At 36.2% G+C, this 17652-nt stretch overlaps 1 protein-coding gene across 1 annotated transcript in view; it reads right to left on the reverse strand.

The window, feature by feature from the left end:
• Cntn3 (contactin 3) overlaps nt 1–17652 on the reverse strand; it is a 369189-nt gene that overhangs the window by 214078 nt on the left and 137459 nt on the right. The window contains exon 4 of the mRNA XM_031382768.1: nt 17332–17507. Coding sequence (XP_031238628.1) covers nt 17332–17507 — 176 coding nt within the window. The remainder of the gene's footprint in view (nt 1–17331; nt 17508–17652) is intronic.

A 17652-nucleotide genomic window follows, 5' to 3' on the forward strand; every position in this document is an offset into this window, starting at 1 on the left:
CATTTTATGCTGAAGCTATTAGGATGGATCTGGATATATAACTGTTTTGACAGTGGGAAAACAGACCATGCCTAATTATGCATCTTAATATTCACATGTATTTGAATGGGAGTGCAAAGCGTAGGTGAACAGTCATTGAAGACATTTTTTCCAATGAAGCTCAGCTGAAGGAAGCACTATGCTAGCACGCTGTCTGTATGACAACCTGGAGCTAAGTGCATCTTCTAGGGCACCTCTCAGTATACTCATTAAAACAAACTTTCTAGTGAACTTGTTGATTGGAAGTCATTAACAAGATATTAAGAATAAAAGACAGTCAAAGGAGCTAAGTATATCTGTTGATGTAAAATCACCATATATTAGTGTTCTTTGTAAGAGAGAATATTCAGTGAGAAAGTGACAGATAATGTTGTTAGTCACAGTCTCCACACATAAAGGAGAGAAAATGATTAGTACTCACTCCAGGAGGTTTTTATTAACAATTTCACTAATTAAATAACCAAAGTGTTGAAATAGTCCATTTTATAGTTTAGGGGATTTTGAAATTGAAAGTTCCAAGGCTAATTTGTAGAAAACATATTTTTACAAAAAAAATTACTTTTAAGTAGTATATTATTTTTTATTTGATAGAATGAATTAGAGCAAACAATACATAAAACCAAACAAAAAAAAAAGAAAAAAGAAAAAAGGAAAAAAACACAAGTGATATCAAATGTCTTTTGTAAGAGAAAAGTTATTCTGAAATGAACCACCAGGCAAGATATTCCTTACCAGATGCAGGATTAGGAACCAATGTAGGGCAAATAGCACCTTTGTCAAAGAAAGCCACTTTGCAGTTTTCAACTGTAATTCTAGTACTAGCAAATGGAGATAAAAGAGAGAAGAGACCGAGCATAAAATTTTCCAAAGAAATCATTCTTTTAAAAAATTACAGATTTCATATAAAATTGTAAGGACATTTCCAACATTTGCAATGTATAATCCTAGAGGTAAAATGGATGAATATCACACCGGGACAATTAAATGGATGCTCGCATGGAAGAAGAAATTAGAGAATATTTTCTTTTTTTTAATTTTCTTTTTTTTATTAGATATTTTCATTATTTACATGTCATATGATATCCCCTTTCCCAGTTTCCCCTCTGAAAAGAAAAAGGAAATAAATAAAGTAAACAAAAACAAAAACAAAAACAAGTCAGGAAAATATTTTCAGTACTCTACAGCAGGAGAACACAACAGCCTGGAAATGATGTTTCAGGTACTTCGGATGTGCTATCAAACACCACACACATTCAACAGTACTTTTGCTCACATTAAAAGGGAGAGTCCTTTCATAGCCATTTGGTTTTACTTGTCTCTGCTCCACCCAAGACCTAGCTACTCCTTCACCAGGCAGACCTGTCTTCAACACACATGCTGCAACTGCCTAACTACAGTCCAGAAATTGCCTTTAGAGTTTGATGAACTTATTCGTTAAATCCCAATAGAATAAGAATATAGAAACACTCCTATAGTGAATAAGGAGAGGAGAGAAAACAAAAAACAAAAAACAAAAAAAGCAAAGCAAAACAAAACAAAACAAGTGGATGCCTTCAAGATAAGATTCTATCTGAAGTTCAAGAAAATGAGGTTGATCTATCCTGAGGAGCATCCAATCTACTTCCACTAGAACGGCATTGTATTGGCAGAGGAATAAAAAAGCCATATAAGAAGAATATCAGCTAGTGAAAGGGCTAGATGGGTTTATGGTGATGGTGGCCTCGGGAAATTTTCAAGTGTCTAAGACACTAGACTCTCCAATAATATGGGATTTCAGAAAGTCATATTGTTTATAATCATACTCAACTTGGGAGGAAATGGAGCAGTTTTATAAAGACTGAAAGGGAGGATTTATTTTTTCTTCCATCCTGCCACAATCCATCCAAAAGGCATCTATAAAAGTCATCAGAAGATAAAGTAAGCTTAAGTTGATATCACAAATAAAAATCTCAAGTCTAGAGGTTTCCTATGACTGGCAATTGTTATAAAATGAAGTCCACTAAAAATAAGTAGCCTGGGCTATATACCTCATACATCTGTATTATGTTAATGACACAGAAAAAATATTAAATGTCCCATTTTATTATGAGGTCTAAAATTGCTTATCAGCTCCAACCATTGGAATATACTCTCTTAGGTCCCAAGGAGAGTGACTGTAAATAATTTCACATTCTATATAGGAAGCAAACTGCTTGTCTAGATGGGTGTGGCTCCATTTCAAAACCGGAATTCCCAGCTACACACCTTATCTCAGTCCTCAGAGTGAACTGGTTAGATTTTCCTATTGGGTGAATTGGATGGTATAAAACCATTCCGTTACCTGGCAAAGCTATCACTAGGAACAAAGAAAACAAAAACAAAACAAAACAAAATGATTAAACAATCAGTGTTAGTGTCACTAAATGCCAGCGGAGTACAACACAGGATTAGGGAAGGTTTTAGATACTAAAGTAACAGCACTGTGGTTACAGCAAACAAGTGCCACTTCTAAAGATCAACATCTACAGACACGTGACAGATGACTCCCCTTCAGATGACAGATTTTGGAGAAGTTTAAACATTACTTTCCAATCCTTAAATTACATTGCCTTACAAAAATAGAGTTTCCAAGCCTGTCATTTAGTTGTTAGTCTCAACAAGCACTGCCTGCAAGGGGAAAAAAAGAAAAAAAAAAAAGAAAGAAAGGCTAGAGGATTCTAAAGACCATTGTTTCGGTGTGATGTTGGGAAAATTCTCACAACACAGAGACCAAATAACATGTTATTGTAAGCTCTCAGCTATTTCAAATCAAGAAGCCATTTAAATGAGCTTTATTCCTAAATGTTGGCATAACTCCTAAAACATAATGGAATGAGAGAATCAGAGAATGTTTAAAATAATACACTTGGTCCTTCCCTAAAAATGAAGAAAATAAAGTCCAAGAAATCAAGCTACTCCTATTCAAGGGCAAAATAAGGTTAGAAGAAAGTTTGTCCACTGTTAACCATGGGTATGATTATTCCAGGAGTCTTCCACATCACACATAGCAGCTGTGACCCTCAACTTGAAACCCCTAGTCACAAGTCAATTAATTAATGATTTCTATCTATAGGCTTTGCATATTAAAAGTAGTATATAGAAAAAATGGGAGGAGAGAGCAGAACTCACTAATGCAAAGGAAAAGACCCAATGCTCTAAGACTACCTTCCACCAGAACAGAAAGAAGCACTAGGTTAGAAGAACAAGTAATGACAAATGCTTATTAAGTCTGAGGTAAGTCTCAAGCACTTCGTATGGATTCTTATAAAAAATCTGATTATATTTTTAAAAGTTGAAAATAGAGAGGTATACATACAACAAAAAATTAAAATATACCCATACAATGATTTATTTTTAAAAAAGCAGCATTGTGTACTGTACTAAAAAAAAAAAAAGTGGCCCATTTGTAAACCCAACTGGCTGATGAACGATGGATGAAGAAGATGTTACATAACAAACAGAGGACCACATGGATAGTACTCAGAAATAGACAAGAAAAAAGTATCAATATATGCTATGCCACGAGTAATTCTTTAAAACAAAAGGAAAAGAGAGCAAAGGCAAGCTAACCACCATCAATCTTTCGTTTCCCAACTGTGGATGAAACATGATTACGTTCAAGGTCCTTCTACCATGGATGTCTTATCAAGAAGGATCCTACTCTGAATCAGGAGCTAAATCGAGCCCTTCTTTTCTTAGACTGCCTGGTGTCCGGTAGTTTGCCACAATAATGAGTAATGAAATAGTAGGCTTCAATAAGGAATCCACAGGCAAGACCTGACTGATGCGAATGTTCAGAAGGAAGGCAGCAAGTCAAACACCAATCTAAAGGAAATGGCATTTTACAGGTCACCTAGTCAATGGATTTAATTACAAGCATGATCTCTGGCAGCTAATTGCCACCATTCCTGCAACTATCCCAAGCACCAACAAAAGACCTAACAAATAAACTGTCTGGTCTTCCAACATCACCTATCTTGATAAACAACACTATCACCCAACCACCCAATTCTATGAGAGAGTAGTCCATACCACAACATCAAATCTACAAGCATCCTGTATCATTTATGTGTATTCTCTCTCCTTTAACACGCATCAACTGTATAAACCAAGATAATCAGTTTCTAGATCCCTCTAATTCTGAGTGCTTGCATGATTTGTCCCCTCTGATTTAATTGCCAAAGAGCAACCTCTATAAATCAAACAACTCACTCTGCTTAATTCCCTCTGATGTGCTTAAAATAAGAAGGCTTACATGCACTTGAACTATCTATCCAGTGAGCACATTCAGACAAATTATTTGATGTCATCATGACTTGCACTGGAATAGTCTTCATTTCTTTACCTCATATTGGATTCTTAATATCAATAAACATAAAAGAGTAAGTAAAAGGGTTATTAACTAAATACAGGTTGTGAGAAAAGAATGCATTAATGTGATTAAATTCTATTCCCAATTAAAGCCTCAGCTCTATTAAACAACAACATTATCCAGCACCTAGATATTTTGACATGCCTGGTTCTTAGAATTACCCAACAGATGGTCACTGAGTAAATATGTAAACTTTGTTCCAGACGTCTACAATTTCTTCTAATTGTTTACCTTTATCATTATGATGTCACAGTAAAAGATGTTTTGATTATATCTGTTGTCATCATTGAGCCATTTGCTGGCTTCTGAATGGGATAACAGAGATACAGAAGGCCTAAGAGGATCACAAATGAAACTTAAACACTTTCTTCAAATGGAAACAAATGATGGTGTTTAGAGAAAACAGACTATTCTGATTTAGAAAATCATAATAGGCATGTTAACAGTCTATCTTGATTTCCCATACATATTTGTATTTTAAGAATATGTGAGTGAGAACACATGAACATTAAGTAGAAATTAAATTAAATATATCTTTCAGGGGAATATCCTCAATTAAATAGATGGGACTTGATATATTATTGCTTGCTATTTCATGAATATTCTATCTGCATAGCACAAAAGCATTCCATGTATGGAAAACTACAAAATGAATTTTATATATATATATGTATATATATATATATACATATATATACATATGTATATATAGTATATATATGTATATAGTATGTTGTATTCTATAGAAATCATTCTAAAAATATTAAATATGGGTAGGTGGTGGCTCCTATCTCTAGTCTCAACACTTGAAAGAAGGAGTAAAATGAGTTCTGAGAGTTTTAGGTTAGCATAAACTACAGAGTAAGTTCTAGGATATCCTGGGCTATACTGTGAAATTCTGTCTGGAAACACCATAAACAAGCAGACAAACAAAACTAAAATCACATGTTTCCTATATGATAGGATTAAAAATATCTATTTAATTAAAACATTTAAAGTTTTGAATTAGTGATATATGACTTGTATAATGAGCTGTAGTCCTTTGTTTTAATTTAAGTTGTTTTTAGACCAGCAGGGCACAGCAGCATCAAATTTCATCAAAGTCACTTATGTTCAAAGTCGAAATGCACGTTTTTCAGCTGCATTGTTTATCTCTGGAAGTGGGGCTGCCTATAACTCTCTGAGAACAGGGCTCCAACTAATTATAACTCAAGGTTCGCTAATTAGTCTTCCATATCTTTTCTTTTCAGATAACAGCCAGCCACAGTTGGGGTCAACTTTTAAACTTTCTGCATTTGTTTAAGCTTCTGTCCAACTTCTAATTTCCAAGTCTCACTACACTTTTAAATACTATAATATAATAAAGTAAAAATTGTGCTACCCCTCAGTTGACAGGGAAAGAGAAATCTCTGCCAGGGCAACATGGTCAATTTCTGCTTTATATAAAATGATTACAAATGGATGGAGCAGAAAAACAAGAAAAACCATCTCTTTGCTCAGAAAATACTTCTTCTTCTATGTACCTTCTTAAGAGAGCAAAGTGATAATTTGATATAATCCTTTCTAATTTCTTAGGTGTCTCTTCTCAATGTCTAAGTCCCAAGTCCCTGACTGATAAGCCCTAGGTGGCTATGTTTTGTTTGATTCTTGTTTAGTGTAATACAGAAGTAGTTGATTTTTAAATCACATAGTCTGCAAAGCCAAGCCATTTTCAACAAGGCATCCTTGGCAAATGATAAGCTCTAATTTCATGGGTCCTCAATTTCTCATTCATTATTTCATACATTGAACAGATATTGAATGAACACTTGTTAAATTCCAGGCCATCTGCTGGGTTCTAAGACTATAGCAGTGATCAGCATAATCTTTCAATCATGTAAATTAGAGAGAAATAAATACAAATATGTAAAATTTGTGGCAAGGGTCAAGGCCTTGATGAAAATACAGAGGGTAGTAAGTGGCTTCTAGGAACTGACACTGATGGTGGTCCAAATGAACCAAGTAAACCACAGGGGAAGGGATGTGCAGCAAAGGCCCTGAGGACATTCCCTGTACTCAGAAGAACAGAAAGGAAAGGGAGAATTAAAAGGTCCTTATGGTGAGCAAGACTGAACCTTGGATGTCAATGGAAAGACTGAAATTTTTCCTGATTCTCACAAAGAACAATTAAAGAGATTTTGTTTTGTTTTGTTTGCTCACTTTATTTTTTGTTTTCAAGAAGGAGTGGAATTGAAAGTCAGTCTGCTTCGTGGATAGAAGCCTGAGAAGAATAGAGAAAGGGGAGGCTCTGAGGAGAAAGAAATGGCTAAAACATGTTAGCGGGGAAACTAAAATACAGGAAGTGAGAGACATGTCTGACACCATCAAAAAGTGGTAGAGCATAGTGAAAGGGGTCCTGGCTGCAGACTGAAGACAAAGCAGGATGGTTTAATCAGGAAACGAGTCCATTATCAGAAACTGACAGTTCAGTAATGACTGAAGCTTAGAACTGAACAACCTCAAATTCTTTTACCAAACTTGATGACTCCAAATCCGATCTGGTTCAACCAGGCAGTTGACAAAATCAAACCAAAAATTCAACCAAATCAGTTGACAAAAGATAAGTTAGACAGAATCATTGATACAGACTAATGGAGAGCTGATGGAGGCTCATTTGAGAACAGAAAGGAGGAGAACTATGTAGTCTAAACGATGACAAAGCTGGAAAGCAGAGTGATGGGTGCACTTTCTATAGAGTGGACTTTTTCTCTAATGCATCCAAGAACCTACTAAGTTTCTTGGTCACTAATGTTGTTTACTGAACAAAATAGAAAGATTCTCAAGGAATGACAGAATAGTAGTTGCATGGTATTTGTAGGAATGCCAGCTAGATAAAAATTAATAGGTAAGATTAACAAAACCTGAAGTTGCAAAGTTGATTCATAAACAAATGTAAGGGTTCTTAGACTGGTTGCTAGGCAGAGCTCATGGGGAAACAGGAGGTGCAGTCTTGGTTCTCAAGAATTTCTACATACATCCTGAACCTTTGAAGGGCTGTGCTCCTTGCTCCACTACACACTCAGCAAAATAGTTACAATGTTTGTCCATGTCCTTTCTTGAAGTGAGATTATGATGGAAATGTGTGCCTTGTATCCATGTAAATAATATTAAACTCCATATATTCTACATTGTTCTTATATGTATAAAGCTGTAGCTGGATTTTCCCTGTCCAATTAATTTAAATATTGGTACAGCAGGAGGCCTATGAAAAAGAAAAGGGAGGTTGAGCAAAGAGTTCCAGGGACAGAAAGCAACTTAGGAGAGGGGAGAGAAGCAAAATGCAGGCCAACAAACAGGATGATTCAGATTCAGCATGGCTTTAAATAGTCACAGGTAGATATAATTTCATATAGGGATAAAATAATTGGAGTAACTTTTCTAATCTATGTGGGCAGCTTGTATCATTATCAATTGGCCCTGAAATTATTGTATGGGCATCTTGTGAGTTAAGAATTTATTGATACGTAAATCTGACTGATTAATTTTAAGTTTCTAGAGTTTTGTTTCTACTAGGCTGCTGGGTATTGTGGCTACTGACCAAAGGGTGGGCAGTCATTGTGTGGGGCTGGCATGGCAGTGACCTGCCAAGGGAACTTAGCGAGTTGGGCACATATGTTTTGGGAACTACTGGTCAGAGAGACTGACGACTTGAGAACACCATGCTGGTGCCATCTGGCCCACTAGTGGCCAGTGTAGTGCGGGAATTTGTTGGCTCTTTTTTTTTTAATATTTTCTGCAACATAGAGCTATGATAATCTTTTATCTTCTCATTTATAAAAATACACACAGCTTTTCCTTGGCCAATGAGATTCTCTACCATCATCGTCCTTTCTCTCTATTAATATATATAATATTATATTAATATAATATACAATTATATTATATTATTATTAATATATTAATATCAATGTTAATATATTAATATATATTAGAATTTCTATAATTAATATATATAAGAATATAATATATAAGGCTATCAATATATATAAGAATTTCGTGAACATTAGGAGCTTGATACAACACATGTTAATATGACTATCAAGACAGCTAACAATGGCTCTCTAGTAATACAATATAGATATCTTAGACAAAATGATAATTCATGTCCAGATCAGGCCAAATACAATAGCAGGAGAGTTCATCATGCTATAGAAAATGATATGCAATTTAAGACTAAAGACTTTCTTATTTTCTGGATGCTCCATTAGATGCTTTGTTGAATTTTTTTTTTGTACTATGATTGACCACAAATACCTAAAAAAGAATGTAAAGTGGCATTGAGTAAAGAATAGCTGTTGCATTTCACCTGGGGTGTTGTTCTACTCAACCCGAATCTCACAGGGATTAGATTTCCATGAGTCCCTAACATGCAATCAAGATCCATCAACTTCAGAATTAGTGAATTTCTTGATAAGATGCCCTGCCTAAAATACAGTATTTCAGATTCTTTTTTAATGTATAGTGTGGTGAGATGTTATGTCCGTTTTTCATGTAGTTCCTGATAAATAGGGATAAAGCAGTCCTCTTAGTCTTGTTTCAGCCTACACAATGGGAATAATTGGTCTTAATACACGGAATATCACATTTTTCATACATTTTTGCTCTTCTATTGGTGAATTCACTATTTACTCTCTGTTTCCTGTGTGTCAAAACATAACTGTGGATATGTAGTTTTCTAGGGAGAAAATGCAAATGAAACATAAGCTTTGCTCATGCATGGACTTCCGTGTCATTGGCCATGAGTTCAATGTAAATGAATCAAAAGCACTGAAATATCTCTAATAATGTAAAGTTATGTACTGTTTGATGATGACATAAGGATTATAGAGGGCTTTGTATTTGTAACTTTCATAACTGTGCACTACAAATTACATGAAGACTGACTAAATGGTTAGCTACATGGTGCCAATATAAGTTTGTAGTGGCACTCTAGTTGGTTATAGCCCTGAGATTCCTGGCAGCAGTGATAAAAGCTGCTGGGTATGGATATTCTTTCAACCAAAACTAACAAGGATCCCATATTTGCATAGGCATCTAGAAACTCTGCTGAAAAACAAATTTGCAACAATAAAGGCAAAAATATTCACCACCAATAAGAGATAGACGATCAGCAAGTCACAGAATAGTGCTTACAACAAGCTGAAGCAGGAAAGCATCAGTATAAAGGATAAAGGAAGAGTATCTGAATTCTTTATACTTTATGAAACCAAAGGAAAAAGTCATATCATCAGAAAAATCTGCGTTTGAATAGAAAACATGAACATATGAAAATGTCAAGACAGATAACTAGACACGAGAAACATGACATGAAGCTTATTGGAGGCTCCTTGGGTCAATGGTTCCCTGCTTGTAGCTTTAGTAACTATACACTACAAGTTGCATGGAAACTGAATAAAAGATTGGCTACATGGTTCCAATATACTAACATGCATTGACTAACTAGTGAGTTATATAAACTCACTAGTATTAAACATTTGACACTTGGTCTAATAACAAATTAGGCAGAACTCACAGGGAAAATAGTGAAAGAAAGAAGTATAAGTTACAGCTAAGGAGGTGACAGCAGACCATTGAGGCATGGAGAAGAAAATAAGAAAGAAGAGAAGGAAGAGATGGAAGATACCATGACAAAAGTTTGAATGTGTTTGAAGGGAAGCCCAAAGAAACAAAGACTGAATCCAGGGACATGAACAATAGAGAACATACACTGAAAGCTTCATGAAACATACTTCCTAGGAGAAATAATATAGAAATGAAAGTGTCTTATCTTTGTACTACATGATCTCTGGTACCCTCTAAGTGCTTCATATGCATAATTCACCTAATGGTGACACTTACTGAGAAAGATTCTGATATCTTGGCTTTATACACCAGGAGCCTGAAGCACAAGGGACACATTCTTCCCCCAACAACAGGCCTGGTAGTTGGGAGAGTAAGCTAAAGCCAAGATTGATTGCCTCTACTGTCTGGGACTTGAACTTCACACAAAATAATCTTTTAAAGAATGAGTGTTGCAGAAATATGCACTAAGGCCAATGGAAAAAAGGCAATAATAATCAAAGAGGCAGTACTAATCCTACCTAAACTAGCAGAAATCATTTCTAAAAGTAAACATCTGTCCTAACTTACTTTATACTGCTGTGGTAGAACAACCTGACAAAACCAACTTGAGGGAGAAAGTATTAATTTAGAACATAATGTCAGGTTACAATTTAGCATTGTGAGAATGTCTAACTAATGAGAACATAAATCAGCTTATCATATTGTATCCATAATAAAGAGAAGAGAAAGGATAGATGCATACATGCTTGAACTTAGCTTGCTCATCTACATTTCTAACCAGTACAGTATTCAAAGCCAATGAATGTTGCCACCCATAGTGTACTGAATAGTCCTTCATTAAGTAACTTAAAACTCCCACAAAAGCATGCCCACAGGTTAACCTGATCTATAATACCCCTCACTGGGACTTCCTTCATAAGAAACATATATGCTCCCAGAAAAGAAATTTCAAATACTAAATTATGTTAAATTATAAAAATAGTGAACTCTTGACAGTGAATAGATTCTATGGAAAGGGTAACTATCAGATATGTACCAAATGATGAGCCCACCAGGTTCTAATAAACAGTTCCATATGCATGGCCACATAGATAGTCCTATTTAAAGCCAGAGTGGCATATAACAAACAAAATGCCATAAATGTAGAAAAATGACTCCTAGGGAAGACTGAGAGATAACAGAGAGAGGAGGGAGATATAAGAAAATAGTGGGCTCTCTCTTACCCCTGATTCTCTCCCTTTCTTCTTACCCCTTGCTCCCCCTCTCTCCCCATTCCCTTTCCCCCTCTCGCCATGTGGTCATGGCTGGTCCCTACTTCTCTATTCTCTCTCCTTCTCGTTGGCTTTCTCAGCCTCTACTACCCTCTTAACTCCCCCTCATTATGCCCTAAATAAACTCTATTGTGTACAAAAAAGAAAGAAAATAGTGTGTAGAAGTAAAAAAAAAAAAGAAGAAGAAAACCTCTAGATTTGTATAAAGTTGTCAGAGAACAAATTTAACCAATTAACACCATATGCAAAGATTTCTGTTCCAAATATAACTGGAAAGGTATAAAGCAATTATCTTACTTTCAACAAAATGTATCCTAAAATAAAATCATGGAATTTTAAAATTTAAGGCCATTGGGTCTTTGAATGACAAATGAGAAATAAATATCTGAGCTGGGGAGAAAATGTGATATCAGATATTAAAACTCAATGGGAGTCTTCAAATAAAGAGTTGGCAATCTACCAAAGAGTACATGTAAATGCCAAAGGGAAATAGATTTAGAAGATCTGAAATAGTTGGAAAGAGCACCCATACTATCTCAGTTGCTCAAGACATATATCACAGGCTTCTTAAATAGAAAACCAAGGGGCGGGGAAGCATAAAATTTTACAATCAAAGACACATGGCCTGAAATCCATGAAGTAAATAGGATGTGAGATAAAACTTGTTCAAGAATCAAAAAATAAATGAATCCTGAAATTTCAGTATCATATTACAGAGAATTTCACTAAATTTCCTTGAGGAAAAAAAATGGTACTCTCTATATAGAACCCCATCAATCAAAATGAGATCAGAATTCCTAAGAACAGCAACAGAAAAAAAGCTAGGCAGAAGTGAATTTAATATTCTGATGAAAGTTACTTCCAGCATGGTATACAGTCCAGTCTTTCAGTCAACTATACTCTTATAACCATTCAGTACAGAAAGTCAAGCTAAAATGACTACATAATCCATCCTTTCTTGGTACACTGTGGACATTATACTCTAAAACTCTAAAAATTAGGAATGAGAAAAGAACGTCAAACACAAGGCCAAGAAGCACACCGAACATAGTTTCAGGAAGACATGCATCTGCTGTATGGGAAACAGTCTGTAATGTCATATTCCAAACAGCCTTAGGACATGTTGCCTAAGAACACTGTTAAAGGCATTTATGTTGCTTAAACTATGAGAGGGTTTGGGCAGACTTTTGTGTAAGAAAAAGAAAATATTTTTCTTTCTCCCTCTCTTCTCTCTTCTTCCACTTCCTCTTCATAATACTAGAGTATGTCCTCCATGTAGATGGACTAAAAGGTTGGGACTAACATCAAAATCTCAATAAAGTTACTAAGCCACTGTCAAAGAACAATTGACTCAAAGTAAAAACAAAAGTGCCGGAAAGGTATTTGATCAAGAGCACCTATAAAACTTAGAATATGGTTTGAAATAATGGCTCAGCTACTGTAGCGGATCCAAGTTTGGTTTGTAGTACCCACGTTCACTATACCTCCAGCGTTAGGAGATCCTACACTCTCTTCTGGCCTCTGTGGACAGACACTTCATTCACACATGCACCACATGCATGAAGACTCAGTCACACACACACACACACACACACACACACACACACACACACAATTTTAAAAATGAATAAATATTAAAGAAAAGATTTTTAAATCTAGGGTAAACTGCATATCACATAATGATATTATAATGCTATTTACATATTCCTAAATCAAGAGCAACTCTGCAATCCTCATCTAGAAATATCCATTCAATGTTTTCTATATACCAGAGTGAATTCAGTAAAATATATGAAAAGTATGTGGTAGGATCGAGGATTGACAAAGAACTAATCCCAAATTCTCTCTCAAAAAAATATCTTTTGCAAAGCAGAAAAGATAACAAAGTAACTAGCACAGACTTTATTTCCATCAGTAAAATATGGACTTTAGGTCCTGCAGTCCCTCTAATCCAGTTAACTGGATAATTTGGAGTAAATAACTAGACAACACTTGATTACAAGACATACAAAGTCAAACCCTAAGGATTGAAGGTTTATATCTGGGAAGTCAAATGTTAAAACTTCTATTAGTGCTTTAAGAGAAAAAAATTTTTTTTATTTCACAATAAAGACAGAAAACAATTGACAGAAATCAGGGAAGATAACTACAGAGTAAAAGACATCTTTTAAAACACAAAGCTAAGAACAGCTGCTCATTTGACTGTACTAACAAAATAATTAACTGTTGGCAAGCAAAAAATATATGTAAGTGATGAAAAAAGTCATTTGTAACCCTGAGACATCCACAGCTGGGTGAGCGGCTAGGAACTAGGTAGCTAATGGCTGCTGGTGGGGTGTAGTCATGTTTCCTTGAAGTTGTAGGGCTGCTAAATTGCCAGTGCTCACGTGAAATATCACCACATCATGTCCATGGAGATAGCATTAATTGACTCAATAGTTATTAAAAAGAAAAAGACAAAAGAAAACATGAAGGTGGGAAGGGTTTGTGTTGACTGTATTCAGGAGGTATTAGATTGGGGAGGAGGAGGTGGAAATGATCAAGATACTGTTGCAGCCCCTTAGGACGAACAATATGAACTAACTAGTACTCTTAGAGCTCCCAGGGACTAAACCACCAACCTAAGAGTACACATGGTGGGACTCATGGCTCCAGCTGCATATGCAGCACAGGATGACCGAGTCGGTCATCAATGAGAGGAGAGACCCTTGGTCCTGTGAAGGTTCTATGCCCCACTGTAAGGGATGCCAGCACCCGAAAATGGGAGAGGGTGGGTTGGTGGGCAGGAGGAGGGGAAGGAACAGGTTTTTTTTTTTCCCAGAGGGGAAACGGGGAAAGAAGATATCATTTGAAATGTAAATAAGGAAAATATCTAATAAAAAAAGATACTGTGTGTGAGTGTGTGGATGTGTGTGTGTGTGTGTGTGTGTGTGTATGATCATTGAAAGATTTCACAGGTATTTCTAAGCATAGGTTTGCAATAATAAAATGTTGTCCGTGTATGCACCGTGTTAACGGCCACCAAGGAATTCAAAATAGTATGACACTGTCAGAAGTCTATGCTCAAAGTATGGAAAAATGCCCATACAGTAAAGATATTTAAGAACAGTAGCTTTCTGTGTAAGCAGGGAGGAAGATAAGATCCTTAGTAGAGTTTTTCTCTCAGGGGAATAAACGGCATCCCAAATCTTCCAAATTCTAAACAATAAGTGGCTGGTAACATATTCCACATGTTTTCTTCATACCTTTAGCACATCCAGTATAATACATAGTCTTATAAACTCATTGCATCTCAATCATAGTTACAAGAAAATAATATTACGATCAAGAATTATTAAACAGTTAAGGCAAAACTAATTGATTATGTGATTAAGCATATGTGAGTGTTTGAACATCATTCCTCAATCCTCCAGAGTAGAGAGAAGAAACAGAGATGAAAAACTACACACATTTGAAACAGACACAAATAACTAATGAATGTGCATATGTGAGTGTATGTAAATATCATGCATTCTTTCACATATTTCTTCTGTCAATAATTTGTCTGAGTATTCCACAATTTACTGACTAGGAATTGAATAAGTATGTCCTAATTTTATTATCAACAGCAATCCAAAGCACCTTAAAAATCAAGCACAAGGTCTTTGTATTTCACCCATACTAAAGCTATGAGATGGCTCTATTTTCAACCATTCACTCATGTGTGCTGAGCACAGCAGAACTCTTCACTTCATCAATGGAAACAAAGAGCGGTGAAATAACCCAATATACAATACAGCCTTGATGGGATGGGGCGTACTGTTCAGTGGCAATGCTTGCAGCTCCTTTATCTTCAGGAAAGGCAGCCAGGACGTCTCTGAGCTGCAGTTACCAGCATCATATCCATACAAACATTCCACCTTCATGCCTCCTTTAATTTACATATTGGTATTATATTCCATCCTCATATCCAAATTAATCTAATAATTATTATCTATCTCCCACCTCTGTACAATTAATGATTAATAATAATCTCCTTCATTAGCCTTTTTACCTGAATCTATATTCCTATCATGTTAATTAAAAGAAACACACTTTGTACTTTGTTAATGTAATGTATTATGAGGTTTATATGCAAGATTGCATTCTACTTCTTCAAAACAAATCACTCAGGGAAACACCAAAAAGGATGTAAAATACCACAAAGTAAAAGAATCTTACTGTATACCCAGAATGATGTGCAGCCAGAGGCCAAAAATAGGAGAAGTAAAAACTTTTAAGACTGAATAGAGTGCTGGAGGAAAGGTACATGGTCTTTCTGAGTTTGAGTTTGAGTTCTGAAAGTGAGAACCTGATGGGCTACATGCTTACTCAGAAAATCAAAGACACATTCGAGAAACAATAAGACAAGACAATAAGGGAAGAACAGGAGATATGAAGGCCAGGGAGAGAAGAGGTGAGGTTTTGTGAACTGGACAGCAATTTGCTTTGTGTTTTGTGCTTTGTCATATTTTAATACATTTTATGGGTCCTATGAATGGGAGGGTGAAGGGCTCTTTCCCAGGCCCTTTTCTGTATCTCAGATACATATTTTCAGACAGCTATATAGAAGGCTAAGGCTAGTGTTTGTTCTTAGTTTGGGTATACTTAGGTCAGAAAACCAACCTTGAATCTGGGCCATACCATCTAGTTTCAAGTCATGTAGTAAGACATAAAGGAAGGAATCTATTTTCTACAAATTTATTTAGTATTAATTTTTTATTCATTCACTTTACTTCATACTCACTGCCCCCCCTCTCCATTATGCCCTCCCACAATCATTCTTACCCCTCCCCTTCTTCTCTGAGCAGTTTGGGCTCCGCCTGGATGTCTTTTGTATTTTTAAATGCTAACCGTCACTCTCACTAGCAAGTTCACCTATCTTTCAGTGGTATTAAAATCTACTTCTGCATGGTATTTGTAGTATATAGGAATAGCTTCTAGGAGGAAAAAGTCAGCTCTTTAGCTGGAAAATCCAAAATTGAGGGTAGAGTATTCCAGGTAGGAACTGAGGTATGCTGGGAGAACCTAGAGGTCAAGTTTCCTTCCCATCTAAAAGAAATGCAGGGACAAAGAGTGGAACAGAGACTGAAGGAAAGGCCATCTTGAGACTGCTTCACCTAGGGATTCATCCAATCTGCAGACACCAGACCCAGACACTATTCCGGATGCCAAGAAGCACTTGCTTACAGGAGTCTGGTATAGCTGTCCCCTGAGAGGCTCTACCAGGATCTGACCAATATCGGTACCGATGCTCGCACCCAACCATTCGACTGGGCAGGGGACCCTAGTGGAGGAGTTAAGGGAAGGGCTGACGGAGCTGAAGGGGTTTGTATCTCCATAGAAATAACTACAAAACAACCAACCAGACACCCCAGATCTCCCAAGGACTAAACCACCAACCAAAGAGTACATAAGGAGGGACCTATGGCTCCAGCTGCAAATGTAACAGAGGATTGCATCATTGGGTGGGGACACCCCTGGTCCTGTGGAGGTCCGATGCTCCAGCATAGCAGAATGCTAGGAGGGAGTGGGTTGGCGATTGTTAAAGTACCGTCATAGAGGCAGGGGGAAGAAGGAGTAGATAGGGGGTTTGTGGTGGAGAAACTTGGAAGGAGAATAAAATTTAAAATGTCAATAAATAAAATGACCAACAAAAAAATGAAAAAGTCTACTGCAGACTTCAAAAACTAGCTGAGACAGGCAGTGTGCACTAAACAACTACCAGACTCTTGTCCTTTGAGTTGCTAGACAGCTGTTGCAGCACTAGTAAAATAGCCTATAAGCCATTCTAATAAATATACATATATAATTTATTCTATCAGTTTTTTTTCTAGAAGAAGCTAATGAGAACTCAACACTCAAGAGGCTGAGACAGAATTATTCAATCAATTTTTTGAGTTTAAAATAATCACATCTTGTTTTGAAAGTCTAAATGACCACACAGAGTCATAAGATTTATATATGCATTTTAAAATATTGGTTTATGTATATGTACAAAAGTAAACTTACAGGCAAATTGGAGTTTGGCTTCTCTGCTCACTATTGTTCCAAGAGAATTCGTTGCAAAACACTGGTAACTTCCCGTATCCCAATTTCTGTTAGGGTTAATAACTATGAGATTTCCTCCATTCAGCTTGTAACGATGGTCCAGACTTGTATCAATATCACTGCCATTCAGCTGCCACCTGAAATGTAAGTGTCAAGGTTATTTCTCTCCTTAGCAAGCTTAGGCTTAAATAGATGGCTCAGTGTTACCAACTCCACTGTAAGCACTCCAAGACTGGAATCTCAACACTCAAGAGGCTGAGGCAGGAGGACTTCCTCAAGCTT

Source organism: Mastomys coucha, unplaced genomic scaffold, assembly GCF_008632895.1.
Source record: "Mastomys coucha isolate ucsf_1 unplaced genomic scaffold, UCSF_Mcou_1 pScaffold20, whole genome shotgun sequence".
NCBI classification, from domain to species: domain Eukaryota; kingdom Metazoa; phylum Chordata; class Mammalia; order Rodentia; family Muridae; genus Mastomys; species Mastomys coucha.